Source organism: Triturus cristatus, chromosome 9, assembly GCF_964204655.1.
Source record: "Triturus cristatus chromosome 9, aTriCri1.1, whole genome shotgun sequence".
In the NCBI taxonomy this organism is placed as follows: Eukaryota; Metazoa; Chordata; class Amphibia; order Caudata; family Salamandridae; genus Triturus; species Triturus cristatus.
Window position 1 is genome coordinate 42,536,938 of NC_140592.1, and position 18,802 is coordinate 42,555,739.

Consider the following 18,802-nt stretch of genomic DNA (forward strand, 5'->3'; position numbering starts at 1 on the left):
AGGATGGTGGAGGGATAGAAGAGTGAAGGATTTACACTTTTTTTTTTGTTTGTTTGTTTTGGAGGTCATAGCAGTAGGAGGAGGCTTGGGATGAGTAAAAAGGGATGTGGAGGGGAAGAGTCAGAGGGAAAAGTTTAGAAAGGTAGAAAGGCTTGTTTTGGGGGATCATTATCGTAAAAGAGGTGTCAGATGATGCAAGGAGGGGTACAGTAGGGGAGAGTCTAGAAAGGGTTATTATGGGGATCATAGTAGTGGTATGGAGTTTGGGATGAATGACAGAGTGGATGTAGAGAATATATTGATAGAAGTATAGGGTGAGAAATAGGGTAGTGCATTGGAAAGAGTAGTAGAAAGAAGTTTGAGATGAGTCAGAGAGTTGAGGTAGAAGATATATTGAGGGAGGTATAGGGTGAGAAATAGGGTAGCGCATTGGATATGCTGCTTTAGAAGAAAGTAATAAATATATAGATCCATAAGTACATGGAAATTATATAGATGCATAAAGGAGGTAAGTATGTGTAGATTAAAGATACTGATAGAGGTATAGGATGAGAAATAGGGTAGCGCATTGAATATGCTTTTTTCAGAGAAAAGTAATAAATATATAGATCCAAGTAGATGCATAAAGGATATGTAGATTAAAGATGCATTAGATAAACTCTGGTTTTCAAGTGTTGTTGTACTTTGCTGATGTGACAATGCCTCTGTCCTCAAAAGCCCTTCTTTGTACTTTAATCCTTTGCACATTCACTACTATGTGACGCTATCACTTCCCAGGACCCTCACCTTGCTTGCAAGTTACTTGCTGCATTTGCATCTGTTATGTCTTCATTCCTATCCTCTTATCAACAATGGTAGCTAAGTTATGCCTCAAGTTGTTGGATGATTCAAGGTTATGTTTATCTACTTACTGTTCAAAGTACTCTAATAGTAATGTTGTGGGGTGGGACATTGTGCCCTTCCCCAGTAAGTGGTTCTAATGTTCCAGTTTGGTCAAGGCGAAACAGGTTCCTTCTAGCCTTGATAAAATGAATAAGCTTTTAACTAACACAAAAAGAGGTTCATTTAACTTCTTTAGTGCAAACCTTTGACTCTCAGACAGCATGGTCTGCACTCTGCAGTAGAGATGAATCTTCTAAACCCTCATGCCCAGATTTGCTAACACTTTATATTGTGTTTGTATTACTTTTGTAACGCTAACATGATGCAAAGTGTTATGCTGGGATCGACTATCAGGATTGTGTAGTTTCCCAGAGTAAAGCAAAGTTGTGCTATGTACTGCTTTGCATTACTTGTGTGTCAAGGGGGTGTTCCATTGCTGTTATTTAATTTATCAAGTTTTTTCACAAAATTAAGGTCACAGTTCTACAAAAGACAAGGCATCCAGGTTACCTAATGGTCTGCGGACCAGAATTCAAAGGAAAAATACTGTGTCACAGACAATGAAGCTCGAAGTGGTTAAAACACTGTAGACCTTAATTTTTTTAATAACATTTGTTGAAATAGTTCATAATGAAATAGATTCCTGCACTACATGTAAACCCAGTTTGGACCTAGCCATATGCAAACTGGGGTGGCATTGTGAGCAAAATAACGATGGATTTAACCCAGATCTCTTGACTGGGGGTGAGTGTTTGATAAGTTTCAGCACTCCGCCCATCATCTTGTTGTGTTTGCTATGTTTGCCCTAAGTGGTCAAGGGTATGCCAAGACATGGGTCCTTTGCTCACTGTAACTAGATTCAGGCTGGCATGGCTGATGAGGGGTTGATACCTCGAACCCGGTCCCACGATGCTTGTTTCTGGTTCAGGGAAGACCTGGCCTGGCAGTTCGGGCTGGACAGTTCCCATGAGGAACAGGGTCAAGGCTGATTTGCATATGGCTGGGTCCAAACTGGGGTGGGGTGATGGGCAAAAGAACGATGATTTAACCCAGATCTCTTAACTGGGGTGAGTGTTTGGAAAGTTTCAGCACTCCGTTCATCATCTTGTTGTGTTTGCTGGAAATGATTAAGCCATACTTATCTCCCATGCATACATGCTTTACACTGTTGTTAAATTGTAACATTGTATGTCCCTGTAGTTGTGAAAAATGTTTACCCGCTGCATTTTGTACATATATATGTGGGCTGCACTTCATTTGGCCAACACTGCACCAAGAAAACTTTGTATAGAATACATGGATTTTGCACTACTGTGTAATAGTGAATGGAGTAAACAGATTTTGAGCTGGTTTGGGTGCTTACATAATGTGAAATAGAACGATCTGATTTTGCCACAAGCTTATGGCTTGATTTAGAGTTTATGTAGTGCAAATGTCCTTTCCGCCAGCGGTGGATTTACCACTATTGCACCGCAATGTAGAGTTCTCTGCCACTGCAGCAGTTTGGAGATACATCCACTTTAGAAAGCAGATCCAACCACCATAAAAGTCACTTTTTACAAACAGTGCTTTGCCGTTCTCTTACCATTGGCCATCAGAAACTTTGGTGCTAGGTCGACATTCCACTCTCTGCCTCGTCCCATCGTTTCTGGCGATCCAACCGTTTTAAACATTTTGTAGAGCTGCAGAAACAAATTCAAGATGGATCACACAGTCAACCTAGAAAGTAATCATTGAACAAGAGCAGGTGCAGAGCCAAGCTGTAATAACTGTGCCTGCCTGCATCTATTCAGGTACGAGTCGCTCTACCCATGGCCAGATTGCTAACAGAGACAAGGAAGGTTGCCTGTGAGGTGAGGAGCAAGTTGTTGTTATCAGGGTATGATGGACTGAAAGATCTAACTCTTTTCCTCCTTTGACCAAACCACTTTTCAGAACCCCTGAACTAGCCAGGAAACCATCTAGAATGGGAGCCTTGGTATCATCTTCTCCAAAGATTAAAGTCCTATTGTTGAATTCTTGGCAGCACAGTAGGCCCAGGCAGTTTCTATAATCTCATCTTATCACTTCCTTTTGCTTTTTTAAGAACACCAAACCATGACTATGAGAACGTTGTTTAACCTTTCCCTGACTTCACTGTCTCTTTGGTGGCGACAGCGAGACAAATGCGTGAAGAAAAGTGGAGGCAGCACCAGGGATGAAGTCACACTTTAGCCCAGAATGGTCATTCACATTCCTTTATTCGTCATTTCATAAAACAAAAACCGGACAACAGCCAACGCGTTTCGTTCCCCTTATCGGAACTTCGTCAGGGCAAGAGATATAATTGATGGACCACGTTCCAATTGTTGAATCAAGGCAGTAGTAAGTCAGCTCAGAAGAACAAAGTCGGATCCAATTTCTAAGAAACGTCAACACACCATTTGAACTGGATTCAATCTTCTGCAATAGCCCACTCAAGGTCATCCAACACGGTTCAGGTATAGCAAACCGGACTGTATTCATCCAGTAATTGCAATGTCCGAAATCAGAGCTCAGTAAGAACTGAGTTAAATTACAAGCAGTGGGTCAGTATGAGGTAGCCAACACCATTAGATTTGGTAATGTAAACCATATATGTCCATAATACAGGGAAAACCGATCAACAATATAGGACGCCCATCATGGAATGCAACAGAGGTTCTGATAGACCGCAATCGTTGAATTCAAGACATCCTGAGAGTACACGGTGGTGAGTACACCCCAAGTCCAAGGTGCAAAAAAGTAGCTTTTTGAATCCAGTTCAAATGGTGTGTTAACGTTTCTTAGAAATTGGATCCGACTTTGTCCTTCTGAGCTGACTTACTACCGCCTTGATTCAACTATTGGAACGTGGTCCATCAATTATATCTCTTGCCCTGACGAAGTTCCGATAAGGGGAACGAAACGCGTTAGCTGTTGTCCGGTTTTTGTTTTATTAAATGAAGAATAAAGGAATGTGAAAAGACCATTCTGGGCTAAAGTGTGACTTCATCCCTGGTGCTGCCTCCACTTTTCTTCAAAGTTTTATCTCTGGATTTCCAGTGGGACCTAACTGCATCAGGTCTCTGAGACGTTCTGGCACAGGACTTGATTATTTAGTGGACTTTAAAATTGATGTGCTTAACATATAGTCAGCTGCAGGATCATTTGTTTTTTGTTAGTGAGGCAAATGTGTGCTCAAGTTCATGATTCTCCAGAAACTACATCATTTAATCCATAGGAAGCTCAATAAATTTATTACTCATAAAACACCCCTTTCAGTTTTACAAATATCTAAATTTACTTCATTTGTAAGATCAATCACATTCTCACAAGGTTGCCCAAAACATAATTTCCTCAGAATAGCCCGTATTGATATTGTAAAATAGCTTGAAAATCTTCTCCCCAACTGGTTCTTCACTGGTCATTCCTCTTGCACATATTGGGCCATATTCACAAGGACCTATCGCAGAAGTAATGGCACTTTATTGCAGCCAAAGGTGCGATAAACTTATCGCCCTAATCACAAGCTGGTGTTAACAGCCCACAGCACCAGTTTACCCGCGATAGCAGCCGCAAAAAACATCGCAACAGATGACCTCCGCAACTATCGCTAATGAGATGCAGAGTAGGCTTTTCCGTGCCAAAAGGCGCGACAACACCACTCCACAACATTCACAACAAACAGCCAGAACTGCGATAAGAACACAAAACAGGCGATAAGGCGCGTTAGCACCAGGAAAATAGCACCTGCTCCGACCTGGTGCTAAGTCGGACCACAGCCTGCACCACAAAAGGTAGACCAGGCCCAGAACCACACCTGAAGAACAACAGATGCACCCGGGCAACTGAACATGCAGCCCGGAGGGCCAAAAGCGAAACAACACCCGCCGCAACCACCCCCAGGACCCCCCCTCCCCAGCACCCCCCCGACCAAAGATATGCCACATCAGCTACACCAAAACACGTACAAAATAATCCGCCTGATGTCGCAGAATCACAACTGGTGACATACATGTGTCGTCACAAAAATGAGCATCACACATTCATTTTCAAAGCAAGAAACCAAACTTTATTCAAATGAACACTGAAATGAAATGAAGACACATTGCGGCTCCCCTCGGGACAATCCGTAGGTCACAGCCTGCAAGACAAAAATCATGATGAGAAGGTGTGTCCTGCGCACATCAAAGGACAGAGAGAGAGAGCGAAAGGGAGAGAGAAGAAGAGAGGGGGAGAGAGAGAGAGCGAGAAGAAGAGAGGGGGAGTGAGAGAGAGAGAAGAAGAGAGGGGGAGAGAGAGAAGAAGAGAGAGAGAGAGAGAGAGAGTGCCTCCCCTGCGCACCCAGGCCACACTGCTCACCTGCTGCCACCAGTGTGTCTCCAACCACTTGCCGGTATGTAGTGCAGTTCATTAGGTCACACATCTGAGACAGACCCGTCATCTGAAACAGAGTCCAGATAAATTATTGGCACAGTACACACAATTGCACAAGATAACATTGCCTGCCTGCCCATGCACACCCAGACAGAGACACCCCAGCCCCTCCCGCCGTCCATCGGAGCATGTCCGCCCATGCACACCCAGGCTGCACTGCTCACCTTCCGCCACCGGCGTGCAGACAGGAGGTCCCACCAAGTGCCGCTGCAAGCCACAAGCCTGGGGCCCGCGGACATGACACACTCCACACCATGCTGCCCCGCTCCGCAGGCCACCAGGTCTCACTTTTGGTGCTGGGTCTTGATTACTCCATGGCAGAGGACATACCAGTGCACAGGGCATCATCGCAGGCTGCACACCCGCTCAGCCCAATAGGTGCCACTAACTCTGTGACCCGCAAGGCCACGCCACGTTGCGGTAGGCCCGCACTTCCCGCTGGCTCTGGCCTACACTGCGGTCCAGCAGGGCACACAAAACCTGAGCTGTCCGGACCGCCGGCACGGGGCATCATCGCAGGCTGCACACCTGCTCAGCAGCTCAAGGTGCCCCTAACTCAGTTCACCCAAAGTCACCGTCCCGTGGCGGGGTGCCTGTGCCAGCCGCAATGCTCCAGGTGCCACTAACCCTGTGCAACCCCAGTCAGCGCCACGTGGTGGTAGGCCCATGATGGCATCAAGGCCTCGGGTGCCACTAACCCTGTGCGCAACAACTCATGGGCCCTTTATGATTGAAATACGTGGAGCGTCCGTCATCCAGTCACCACCGGCAGAGGGGAATGTGACGTCGTCGGCCCCTTATGTTGGCGGAGTCACATGGCCTGTGATGCCTGTGCCGGATGGGTGTGGTGTGCGTGCAAACCTGCCCTCAGGGAGTGGCCGTGACATGCTGACAACTAGACCAGTGACCTGCACACCACCAGCGAGTACGCCTGCGACGTGTAGCAATGAGGACCCCCCTTGTAGCGTAAGTGGAGTGGTCTGGCCTGCCGTATGCCGGACCAGCGTAGGGCTTGCAACAATGACTCCTGGGATCTGGGCGTGGTTCTGACCATGTCCGGACATGGAAGTGATTGATGCGTGTGTCCGTGTTGTAGTGTTCACAGGACCCGGTACACAATATGCAATGTAGCACCCTCTGAATGGCATCCCACAGGATGAGCATCATTAACGCAAGGGAAATCACTGTCCCTACATTCATCCACACATTCATACATGAAAGATGAAAGACATAACAGAGCAGTTCGTCACTGGATGTTTTTTGCACATCCAGTGCAGTTCTGCAGCTGGAGCGGTACAGGGCAATGCCGAACACACTACACAATATGGGCCAGTGGAGGGCCAGCCAGAGTCCATCCGGCGATGACAAGTATTGGAAAAGAGGAAGGTTACAGTCCGCATTCAGGTCGCCGTGACATTGGTCATCAAAGAGGATATGGCAGTCCATGTCGCTGTCCAAGGTGAATGCATCGGAGTGTATCGGGGGTCAGTGGAAGGTCATGGGGCCATGTGCGGTACAAAGCTGGAACAGGCCAGGTGGCGGAAATGAAAGCTAGTGCCTCCTGATCACAAACCCATCCACGCCCTAGTCTCCGGATGTGTGCTCTGCCCCACCTGTGGTTGTTGCAGTACTGGCTGAGGCACTGTGTGCCACTGACACATCAGGGACCGGAGGAGGGTCGTCGGCACTGTGTGGCAGTGACACATCAGGTGCCGGAGTGGATTTGCCTGCCGCACTGTGGGGCACTGACACACCAGGGGGCGGAGATGTGGATGGTGTGGGGTCAGCAGCATTCATCTGCGCCACGCCTTGTGGCACCAATGCCATGATGATGATCTGCAGGGCATGATAGATCCCAGCTACATTCCGCTGGTGTGCAGTGGTGGCTGCCATCCTTTCCGCCTCCATACGCATCATGTCCTCCATGAGCCTCCGCATGTGTGCCAGCTCACGGCTGGTATAGCTGGAGCCACTCTGAGCGGACAGGTGTTCTTCTCTCCGCGTCAGGACTCCAACGATGTCAGTCAGGGCTCGTTGGAGGCCATGCAGTGGGTCTACACACCCATGGAAGGCATCCAGTTTGGTACCCATGAGGTAGAACCCCACCCGCACCTGCTCAGCCGTCTCCCTCTGGGCCTCCACCACACGGCGTTGGAAGGCCATGTGTTGTCACTGGGGGTCTTGGGAGACTGGCGGGGCTGTGGGTGCCTCCTGCTGGGTGGTTTGGGTGGTAGGTGGGGTCTCCTCGATGCAGCTGGTCAGCCCTGATCCTGGAGGTGAGTCGCGGATGATGTCAATGATGTCTAGGAGGGCTTGGGTGTCGATGCTGGGGTTGTCCTCCTTGTCATCAGTGAAGAGTGGCTGGGACTGCTCTGCAGGGGGTGTTGACGCTGGCCCTGCAATGTGAAGAGGAGATAGTGTATTGCAATGTATCCACATGTATGTAGCCGCATGGGACATGTTGACAATCAGACAGCATGGCATTGTACATTGTGACAATCTATGGATCTGGACGATGACCCAGAGTCATTGAGGGTGTGCACTGTGCTGTGCTTGATTGTGCATGTGTGCCATCGTGGCCATCTCTACCCGTCCCCCCAATACCTAGTGGTCACTCACCCTGTGGCGGTTGTGTTGTGTCCTATAGAGCAGTGTCCGGTCCCCCGACTCCGGCCACAGTATCCACACTGATGACTGTCGACACCAGCTCCTCCATTTCATCCAGCTTTTGCTGTGGAGCTGGGCCCCCACCTCCAGTCAGCATTGCTGCCTTGTGGTCGGCTGCGAGTTTCTCCTTGGTCTTCCGCTTGATGTCATTCCATCGCCTCTTGACCTCGTCCATTGTCCTTTTGTGCTCTCTGACGGCATTCACCTTGTCCACGATGTCCCGCCATATTCCATTTCTGGTGCCCAATGACACGTTGGAGGTGACGAACAGTTGTTGATGGTGTTCCATCACCTCCGTGACTATGATCCTGTTCGCCTGCGGACTGAACTTCGTCTTCCTCTTCTTCTTGTCCTTGCCCTTCCCTGTCCCCGAGGTCCCGGGCTGGTCGTCCGAGGTGCTTGTGGGGTTGCACTCGTCCTCTGCGCCTGCTCCGGCTGCCTCCATGGTGCTTGGGTGTTGGTCAGTTTTTGTTTGGGTGTTTTTTCTACTTTTCTGGTCATTTTTCCCACCGGCCCGGTGTGTGTTGGAGGCCTGGCGCTGCTTATCGCTGATTTCCTCATCGCGCTTTGGCCCATCGCAGGTTTTTTGGTGTTGGGGTTTGTGTTATTATTTCCATCGAGGTGGTTGTATCGCGGACATTGTCCACGTTGACACAAGGTTATTTTCCAGTGATAGGCTGCGATGTGTAAAGTTGCGTTAACATGTTTTGGTGATGTTTAGCACACATTCTTGTGAATATACCCCATTGTCTCAATTCCTCCAAATCCTTTCTCATTACCTTCCCTACCAGCACTTTCTTCAACTATTGCACCCATGTATTCAACCCATTTATCAGTCTCCTTTCCTTCACCTTTTACTGGTATTTGTGATAAAAGAATTAACAGTTTCAATACTTTACCCAGGTACGTGGTAAACAGTGCATGAGTCCTTTCACTATTTCACTGAAGTTTGGTCTAAACATCCTGATGCACCCTGCATACTATTAGTTATAAGTAACATATTTGAGAAGATTGCTTCTGATACAGTTTGTGCCATACAGAAATTACTCTTAGTGATTTGCACCCTAAAAACATCCTCGAGTTTCCTTCTCTGCAACAGAATCTTTGTCCTCTGTTGGTGCTCTGTTGGTCCTTTGTTGTTCCTCTGTTGGCGCTCTGTTGGCGCTCTTTTGTTGCTCTGTTGGTCCTATATTGATGCTCTGTTGGTACTCTATTGCTCCTCTGTTGGTCCACTGTTTGTGTTCTGTTGCTCTTCTGTTGGTGCTCTGTTGGTGCTCTGTTGGTCCTCTGTTGCTCCTCTGTTGGTGCTCTGTTGGTCCTCGGTTGGTCCTCTGTTGGTGCTCTGTTGGCATTCTGTTGGTCCTCTGTTGATGCTCAGTTGCTCCTCTGTTGTGCCCTGTTGGCCCTCTATTTGTGCTCTGTTTGGTGCTCTGTTGCTCCTCTGTTGGTGCTCTGTTGGTCGTCTGTTGGTGCTCTGTGGTGCCACTGTTGGTCTTCTGTTTGTCCTCTGTTGGTCCCCTGTTTGCTTCTCTGTTGGTCCTCTGTGGTGCTCTTTTGGTCCTCTGTTGGTCCTCTGTTTGTCTTCTGTTGGTGCTCTGTTGGTGCTCTGTTGGTGCTCTGTTAGTTCTCCATTAGACCTTTGTTGGCGTTCTGTTGGTCCTCTGTTGCCCCTCAGTTGGTCCTCTGTTGGCCCTCAGTTGGTCCTCTGTTGATGCTCTGTTGGGCTTCTATTGGTGCTCTGTTGCTTCTCTGTTGGTCCTATGTTTGTGCTCAGTTGCTCCTCGGTTGCTGCTCTGTCGCTCCTCTGTTGGTCCTCTGTTTGTCCTCTGTTGGTGCTCTGTTGGTCCTCTGTTGGTGCTCTGTTGGTCCTCTGTTGGTCCTCTGTGCTGCTCTGTTGGTCCTCTGTTAGTGCTCTGTTGGTTCTCTGTTGGTGCTCTGTTGGTCCTCTGTTGGTGCTCTGTTAGTCCTCTGTTGGTACCCTGTAGGTGCTCTGTTGGTCCTCTGTTGGTGTTGTGTTGTTCCTCTGTTTGTGCTATGTGTATGCTTTGTTGGTGCTCTGTTAGACCTCTGTTGGTGGTCTGTTGGTGCTCTGTTTGTCCTCTGTTGGTTCTTTGTTGGTCTTCTGTTAGTGCTCTGTTGGTCCTCTGTTGGTGCTCTGTTGGAGCTCTGTTGGTCCTCTGTTGGCCCTCAGTTGGCCCTCAGTTGGTCCTCTGTTGGTCCTCTGTTGGTGCTCTGTTGGTCTTCTGTTGGTTCTCTGTTGGTATTCTGTTGGTGCTCTGTTGGTCCTCTGTTGGTCCTCTGTTGGCCCTCTGTTGGTCCTCTGCTGGTTCTCTGTTGGTCCTCTGTTGATGCTCTGTTGCTCCTCTGTTGTTGCTCTGTTGAGCTTCTATTGGTGCTCTGTTTGTGCTCTGTTGCTCCTCTGTTGGTCCTATGTTTGTGCTCGGTTGCTCCTCTGTTGCTGCTCTGCTGCTCCTCTGTTGGTCCTCTGTTTGTCCTCTGTTGATGCTCTGTTGGTCCTCTGTTGGTGCTCTGTTAGTCCTCTGTTGGTCCCCTGTAGGTGCTCTGTTGGTCCTCTGTTGTTCCTCTTTTGGGGCTGTGTTGTTCCTCTGTTTGTGCTATGCTTGTGCTTTCTTGGTGCTCTGTTAGTCCTCTGTTGGTGGTCTGTTGGTGCTCCGTTTTTCCTCTGTTGGTTCTCTGTTGGTCCTCTGTTGGTCCTCTGTTGGCGCTCTGTTGGTCCTCTGTTGGACCTCTGTTGGTGCTCTGTTGGTCCTCTGTTGTGCTCTGTTGGTTGTCTGTTGGCCCTCAGTTGGTCCTCTGTTGGTGCTCTGTTGGTTCTCTGTTGGTCTTCTGTTGGTCCTCTGTTTGTCCTCTGTTGTTGCTCTGTTGGTCCTCTGTTAGTCCTCTGTTGGTCCCCTGTAGGAGCTCTGTTGGTCCTTTGTTGGTCCTCTGTTGGTGCTGTGTTGGTCCTCTGTTGGTGCTCTGTTGGTACTCTGTTGGCGCTCTGTTAGTCCTTTGTTGGTGGTCTGTTGGACCTCTGTTGGTGGTCTGTTGGTGGTCTGTTGGTCCTCTGTTAGTTCTCTGTTGGTCTTCTGTTGGTGCTCTGTTAGTCCTCTGTTGCTCCTCTGTTGTTGCTCTGTTGGTCCTCTGTTGGCCCTCAGTTGGTCCTCTGTTGGTGCTCTGTTGGTCCTCTGTTGGCGTTCTGTTGGCCGTCTGTTGGTGTTGTGTTGGTGCTCTTAAATGTCCTCTGTTGGTTCTCTTTTGGTGCTCTTTTGGCGCTCTGTTGGTCCCTCTGTTGGCCCTCAGTTGGTCCTCTGTTGGTCCTCTATTGGTGCTCTGTTGGTCTCCTGTTGTGCTCTGTTGGTTGTCTGTTGGCGCTCTGTTGGTCCTCTGTTGGTGCTTTGTTGGTCCTCTGTTGGTGCTGTGTTGGTCCTCTTAATGTCCTCTGTTGGTTAATGTTAATGTTATGGGGAATTTATAGAGCGCACGGCTACTCCTAGGAGTGTACCGGCGCTGAGAGGTCCCCCTTGAAAGAGAGATAGTATGCATTCTAATCCTAACAAGTCCACAGTTACTGATGGAACAACCAGGTCTTAAGTTGACGCCTGAAACTGAAAAGCTCCTGTTCTTGTCTGAGGGCAAAAGGTAGAGTGGGTTCTCTGTTGGTCCTCTGTTGGTGCTCTATTGGTGCTCTGTTGGTCCTCTGTTGTGCTCTGTTGGTTGTCTGTTGGCACTCTGTTGGTCCTCTGTTGGTGCTCTGTTGGCGCTTTATTGGTCCTCTGTTGGTGCTGTGTTGGTGCTCTTAATGTCCTCTGTTGGTTCTCTGTTGGTCCTCTGATGGTGCTCTGTTGGTCTTCTGTTGGTGCTCTTTTGGTCCTCTGTTGGTCCTCGGTTGGTGCTCTGTTGGTCCTCTGTTGTTTCTCTGTTGGTCCTCTGTTGGTGCTCTGTTGGTGCTCGAGTGGTTGGATCCATTTTTCAACACATCTTCAAACGTGTCTCAGTACATTTTATTTAATCTAAATTGCATTCTCTTTTTCATCAGCTTTCACAAGTATTAAGTTAAACCATAAAGGGTTTTTTAGATCTTGCATACATGCATGTGAGTCTCAAGAACTGTCAGAGCTCACCATTATTCATAGGTGTAGGTACATCAACCAAGCCATTTTAGATCGAATTTCTCTATACCCCAGTGCTGGAGTCCACATCTATCACAAGCTTATTGTATTTAACTCAAAATTTTCCTTAACGTCCTCCTACGTTCTGCTTCATCTGTTCTCGGGATCTATACAGTAGCCGGAAAATACCTGATTGTGTCTTGTTCCTTACATAAAGGAGCCGATTCCAATCTTGCTTGGAAGGGCTCCGAACGCGATCCGTCCGGAAAAAGTACGCGACTTTGGGGGTCCGCGCCGAACCCTCCTTCACCTGTAGTCTCACGAGTTGATCATCGGGGGGACCCAAGGGTCCCCCCTACACATGCATGTACGTGCGGGTGGCACAGACGCGTCCCCACTACAAGGGGCGCCCTTGTGCGCAACATACCTTTTTCGTCAATGGGAGCCTATGTACGCGTCATACAACAGGCTCCTATTGACTTCAATGGGGCTCCGAGCGACCCGTGTCCGTCAGCGCTTGTTCGCATCGTACTCGGGCGCTCGGATCCCCGGAGCACAAGTTGGTCGGAAAGCCCTCCGGATCCGAGTCGGACAGAGCCTTCTCCCAGCGAGATCGGAATCGGCGCCAAAGCATTCATTAATCACAGAAAATACAGCTCCTACAGAGACCTGGCCAAAAGTTGTATGCTTAGATTGCAAACACCAAATGGAGATATAAATGCGGTAATTTCTCTGCACTCATAATGCAACTGTATTTGGTGAAAAGTTTAAGTTAGTGGTGATAACCCCCTTGGTTCATCTCGTTTGACCTAACATTTCTTCTACTTTAGGCAATGGAAATCTATCAGTCCAGATGTTCCCGTTTGATAGACAAATGTCAAAGGTCAACTGTTCTTCTAGTTCTATTTTTCTGTAAACTCCAATTTTTAGGTATTGCCTACAAATAGCTTTTTGCTCTCTGTGTGCGAAAGACCTCTTGTGGGCCATATCAAAACATTTAAAGTGAGATCACAGCTTGTCCATTGCTTACCATTGGTTGGTTTTATTGTTACTCTCACCTACTTGCTTCTTATTCAATGGCTTCACTTCCTCTTCTTGTGTTTGTCCCTCTGCCGGACCATAGACTCATCACCACCCTTCTGATTGGCTGACTTGTGACCTTTCGCTGTGTTGGAAAGCGTTCCCCGGGGAGGCTGCGGAATACGTTCCTGACCACCCGGAGGCCCACCTTTCCCAGAGTTAGGCCGAGCAAGAGCGGGGAGGCCCTTCCTGGAAGGGTCTCGTACCTAGGATCGCACATGCTGCGCTTACTCTCTTCGGATAGAGGGACACCACACAGTAATTCTTTGCAAGATAATAGACTTTATCGTTAGTTGTCGGGGATCTTTATGATCCGGAAGGCAGGAGCAGAATTAGTGCCACAAGCGGCAGTGAATTCGTGATGAGGGGTAAGGGGTAGCGGGACAGTCTTTGAATCAGTGTCTCTGCGGAGTATCCGGCGCACAGCTCTCAATCCTCGAGCTGAGGGGATGTTGCTTCTCTCGGCAATCTCTGCCGATTCTCTTGGAGGAGCGGGCCGCGAGTCACTCAGCAGGCACCGGAGGTTCGTAGTTCGGGGAGCCGCGACGGCGTCAGCAGGGCTCAGATGGTTCAGAGTTCGGGGAGCCGCGACAGCGTCAGCAGGGCTCAGATGGTTCAGAGTTCGGGGAGCCGCGACAGCGTCAGCAGGGCTCAGATGGTTCAGAGTTCGGGGAGCCGCGACAGCGTCAGCAGGGCTCAGATGGTTTCAGAGTTCTTCGGTTCGGGGAGCGATCGAGCCGCGACCAGGTCAGCAGGCTCTCGTCAGTCCAGGTCTTCTCTGCCTCCCGTCCCTTCCGCACCCCTTGTTATACTTCCCCTCCTCTTTGAAGTCCGGAGTCCTCGCCGAGAGGGGTCTTGGTGCCTGGGGGCGGTGTGTCGGGGCTTCCTGTCGCTCGGCCCTTTGATCTGTTCAGGTGGGTCCGGGAGGGACTCCAGACACCCAGCAGGCGAGGCGGCCGCTCACCGGGGGCCTGGTGGCCGATCGAAACATCCCTCGGGGAAGAGACCAGAGGTGTGACAGGGTCGGCGCCTCTCGGTCTGGCTTGGGGGGTTTCACTCTCCCTCGGCCGGGCATGCGTGTTGGGGGTCTGGCCGGCCATCGGGATGTTGGGCCATGGTTGCCGGAAGTATGTGATATTGAGGATCGATGCGGTTGCAGGGTGGCTTGCTGGTCGGGAGGGCCCACGCCACGAGGCCGGTCTCACACGCTGCTTGCATTTAGGGAACTAATTTTTTCTTTTTGATTATGCGCCCCAAGAAAATGCGTGTGTTTTCTTGGTATCGTTAGTGTGCTGATTACACCTCCCCAAAAAGCCCAACCCCGATTGGTTGTTGCATTTTTATTTTTTGGGGGAGGGCCCAGCATGTGGCATTTGTATTCTGAAAAGCACTTTTGCGCCTCTGTTACTGTTACTTCATCTTCCATCCCCCAACGCCCCTTCGTCGCTCCCCACCCCTCATAGTCATGTCAGTCATTGGGGTAATTTTAATATTTGTGGATTGCCCAGCAGCTGCTATTGTGTGCCAGGCTGCTTTGTTATCCAGAACGAGCTTTCACACAAAACTTTTAATTTCTTTAATGTACTGATTCAAGTTGCATCTGCCATCTTTGACTCGTAAATAAAAAAAGAAAATGGTATTTGCATCATCCCATAGGCACCCGCCTACTGAATAATGCAGCTACATCATCGTGCCTTTTTCATGTTTTTATTTTTTTGCTGATTCTGCATAGCCACAGAGGGGAAAAAAAGACCATTTGGCTGAGCCAATGTTTGTTTAAGTGTGTATTCAAACGCCTGCCTAACTGATAATGAAACATCCGTATTGTAACTCACAGTGGCACTATCCTCGCTGTAGAATATACACACTGTATCGAAAGACGAGGTAGTTTAATAGGTGATTTAAAATGTCTCTCAAGCCAGTCAGCAAAAGGTGAGCCTGGGACTCTTCATTAAAAGGGTATTCAGACAAAATATCCAGTTGGAAATGTCGACTTACACTAATATTGAGTTTCAAATATCGTGACACAGAAATATCGACAAGCCGGTCCGTACATACGCGAGAATTAGGGTACGCCTGGGGTACGGCGCGGACATATGTGGGTGGGGGGGTACGCCTGGTGTACGGTGCGGACATACGCGGGTGGGGGGGAGGCTGGGGTATGGTGCGGACATACGCGGGTGGGGGGTACGCCTGGGGTACAGTGCGGACATACGCGGGTGGGGGGAGGCTGTGGTACGGTGCGGACATACGCGGGTGGGGGGGAGGCTGTGGTACGGTGCGGACATACGCGGGTGGGGGGAGGCTGGGGGGGCCGTACGACTCGTTCCCCGGGCACAAGTGTACCCGGGGTAGGGGTCGTACAAAGTTTGCTCCATACGGGATGTTTTCCATACGCTTGTGTATTCGGAACGCCGGTACGGATCGTACTTGCGCGCTCGGACTTCAGTTTTACGATTTGTATGTAAAACTGTCCGGGTACGTCTCGTAGACTTTTCCCGAAGCGATTCGTATGTATTTTTCACGTACGAATCGTACTTCGCCGTTTGTACGGGACTTGTACGATTCGTACGTAAAAAAATACGGATACGAGTCGTACGGTAATTTTGTTTAACGGATGGGAATCGGCACCCTAATGTTATTGGTATATGTATATATATCTATATTTATATGTTAAATTTGTACATAATTTTTACATTATAAAATACATTAAAATTATTAGTTTAATAATTGTTTTAAAGTAAATATATACATAATAATTATTATATATGTGTGTTTAACTGTTTTATATTAAATTTATTTGTTAAATTCGTTAAAATGTATATTAAATCTAATACATATTTTTAAAATAATTTTATTCTACAATATTTAATCATTTATTTCATATATATATAAAAACGATTTTTTGTACAACTATATTTATATATTTTTTTTTTTATTAGATTTTTTAAAATTATATTTGTGTACTTACCATTATAAGTATAGGATGTAGATATTTTTTACATCGATATTTTGGTCCCAATATTTTTGTATGGGGATATTTTGGGTTTCGACATTTTGTCAGTGTACCCATTAAAAGTAGTATACATTTGGTGGAGACATTGTTACATTAATACTTTATCCTCTCTCTGCGATAGCTTAACACAGTTGCATAGCTGGGGGGGGGGTGGACCGGCCCATGCGGCACGAGTTTTAGGGGCTGCGGCTGCCCCCCATCCCCCGCTCTTACCAATGGCTGTAAGAATCGGCATCACCCCCTCCCCCTTACCTGCGTCTGTCGTGGCCGCATGAAGCACCACCCCCCCTGCTCTTTGATTAGGTCACCGCGGGCGGAATACGCAGTGGCCGCCACAGGCCTAAGGCCTAGCTATGTAACTGGCTTAACAATCTGATCACCTGTGAGTGGAACATAAACAGTTTGGGGGGAAAATTGAGGTGGTGGAGGACTCAAACTAAGGGGCCTATTAGGATGGCGGGTGGACTTTCATCCGCTTACCACCCTAACGGTGCTGGCACCAGCCGCCAGTGGTGCGGCGGTCCCGCACCGGCAATTAGGATGCCACCGCCACGGTGGCAGTGGCATCCCCCATCCACAACATTGTGGCGGGCGGTGCTCAAAGCACCGCCCGCATGCAAATGCAGGGGGGTACCATAGGTACCCCCATGTGCACCCCCCAACACCACCCCACATGCAGACACCGCATGCCTGTCCGGCAACGCCACCATGGAAAGGCACATCCCTGCCTGCATTATAATATGGATGGCGGTGTCTTGCAGACACTGCCACCATATTATACCCCTTTTCCTCCCGGTCGACTTGTCGACGGGCGGAAAACCGACGGACGGTCTTTCCGTCCGCCGGGGTCCCCCCCACCATCGTAATATGGCGGGGGGAAATGGTAGGCGGGTGGGTAGGAATGGCGATCCACCCGCTATTGTAATTGACCCCTAAGTACTCCAAAAAAGAGGAGGGAGATACATGATAGGAAAATCAGGAAGGCAAAGAAGATCTCCCAAGTGCTTAAGTGGGGAGATTTATGTGAGCCAAAGGCTCAGCAAAAAACATGTGATGTAAGGACAGTCGAGGTAGGAAAGTACCGCGTGGTGAGCCATGAGTGTGTCCCACTGCAGGCAGCCATTTTGTAATGAGATCAAAAGTTTGAAGTAGTGCAGGAGATAGCCACACTTAAAAAGAAAAGATTAACACAAAGTAGGACAAAAATTGGAGAGAGTGGCTCCAATATGAGGTAGAGGTAACATGTCTTTCATCCGATTGAGCAGAACTAGATATTTCCACAGTGTTTAATTTTACCCGATGTTTGAATGTAGTGTTCCTCAAGACCAGTTCCATGCTTCTCCCCTCTAAAATTGTGCAATTTTCAATCAAAGGGGATCAACAATAAACATTCAGAACCAAAACAAAATTAATACAACCATATCTGCATAATCATGATAATGGGAAAATAATTCAAATACATAAAAATTTAGCATATACAACATTGACCCTGATGGACTTTTTTTGGATGGAGTAACTATTCTTTTTATTACATGTTGTCTAAAAAAAACACATCATATTAGCATAAAAACTCCATCTGATCTGAGCATGTTCTATTGAGATCAGCAATGTCCCCCACACTCATATGTGCTCACTGGGCCAAGTACCGCTCGCAGGGCTCAGTTAGTTTACAGGTCCTTCCCTCCTCCAGAGGGGTGATGGAGGTGCACTCACATGTACACACTGGGTTGGGTACCGCTTGCAGGGCTCAGGTAGTTAAAGGTTCTCGCCTCCTCCAGGGGGTGATGGAGGTGCACTGATGTACACACTGGGTTGGGTACCGCTCGCAGGGCTCAGGTAGTTAAAGGTTCTCGCCTTCTCCAGAGGGGTGATGGAGGCGCACTCATGTACACACTGGGTTGGGTACCGCAGGCAGGGTTCAGTTAGTTTACAGGTCCTTACCTCCTCCAGGGGGGTGATGGAGGTGCACTCATGTACACACTGGGTGGGGTACCGCAGGCAGGGTTCAGTTAGTTTACAGGTTCTTACCTCCTCCAGGGGGTGATGGAGGCGCACTCATGTACACACTGGGTTGGGTACCGCAGGCAGGGTTCAGTTAGTTTACAGGTCCTTACCTGCTCCAGGGGGGTGATGGAGGCGCACTCATGTACACACTGGGTTGGGTACCGCAGGCAGGGTTCAGTTAGTTTACAGGTCCTTCCCACCTCCATGGGGTGATGGAGGCGCACTCATGTACACACTGGGTTGGGTACCGCAGGCAGGGTTCAGTTAGTTTACAGGTCCTTCCCTCCTCCAGGGGGGTGATGGAGGCGCACTCATGTACACACTGGGTTGGGTACCGCTTGCAGGGCGCAGGTAGTTGTTGGACAGGCCACACGAAGGGCTTGCTCCCTCCCCGCACGACAGGGCCCGAGCTCCGGCCCACCAGGCTTAACCCACGAAAAGCACCCGTACCCCGTCTCCCGACGGATCTTCTGCCCTCGGACCTCTACTCATCACGGGGCCCAGCCCCACCGGCTCCCCCGGACGGTTCAAGCCGCCATCTTGGGCCCTGCACCACGAGGCCGCGTGGCCTCGCCCCGACCCTAAACCCCGGGCCTGACCGGCC

General features: G+C 49.0%; 1 protein-coding gene across 4 annotated transcripts in view; it reads right to left on the reverse strand.

Annotated features, from left to right (window-relative positions):
• LOC146797348 (rab GDP dissociation inhibitor alpha-like) overlaps positions 1–18,802 on the reverse strand; it is a 231,822-nt gene that overhangs the window by 100,797 nt on the left and 112,223 nt on the right. For all 4 annotated transcript variants that reach the window (XM_085627548.1, XM_085627547.1, XM_085627545.1 and 1 more), the window contains exon 3: positions 2,468–2,564. In XM_085627548.1, the coding sequence (XP_085483674.1) occupies positions 2,468–2,564 (97 nt within the window). The remainder of the gene's footprint in view (positions 1–2,467; positions 2,565–18,802) is intronic.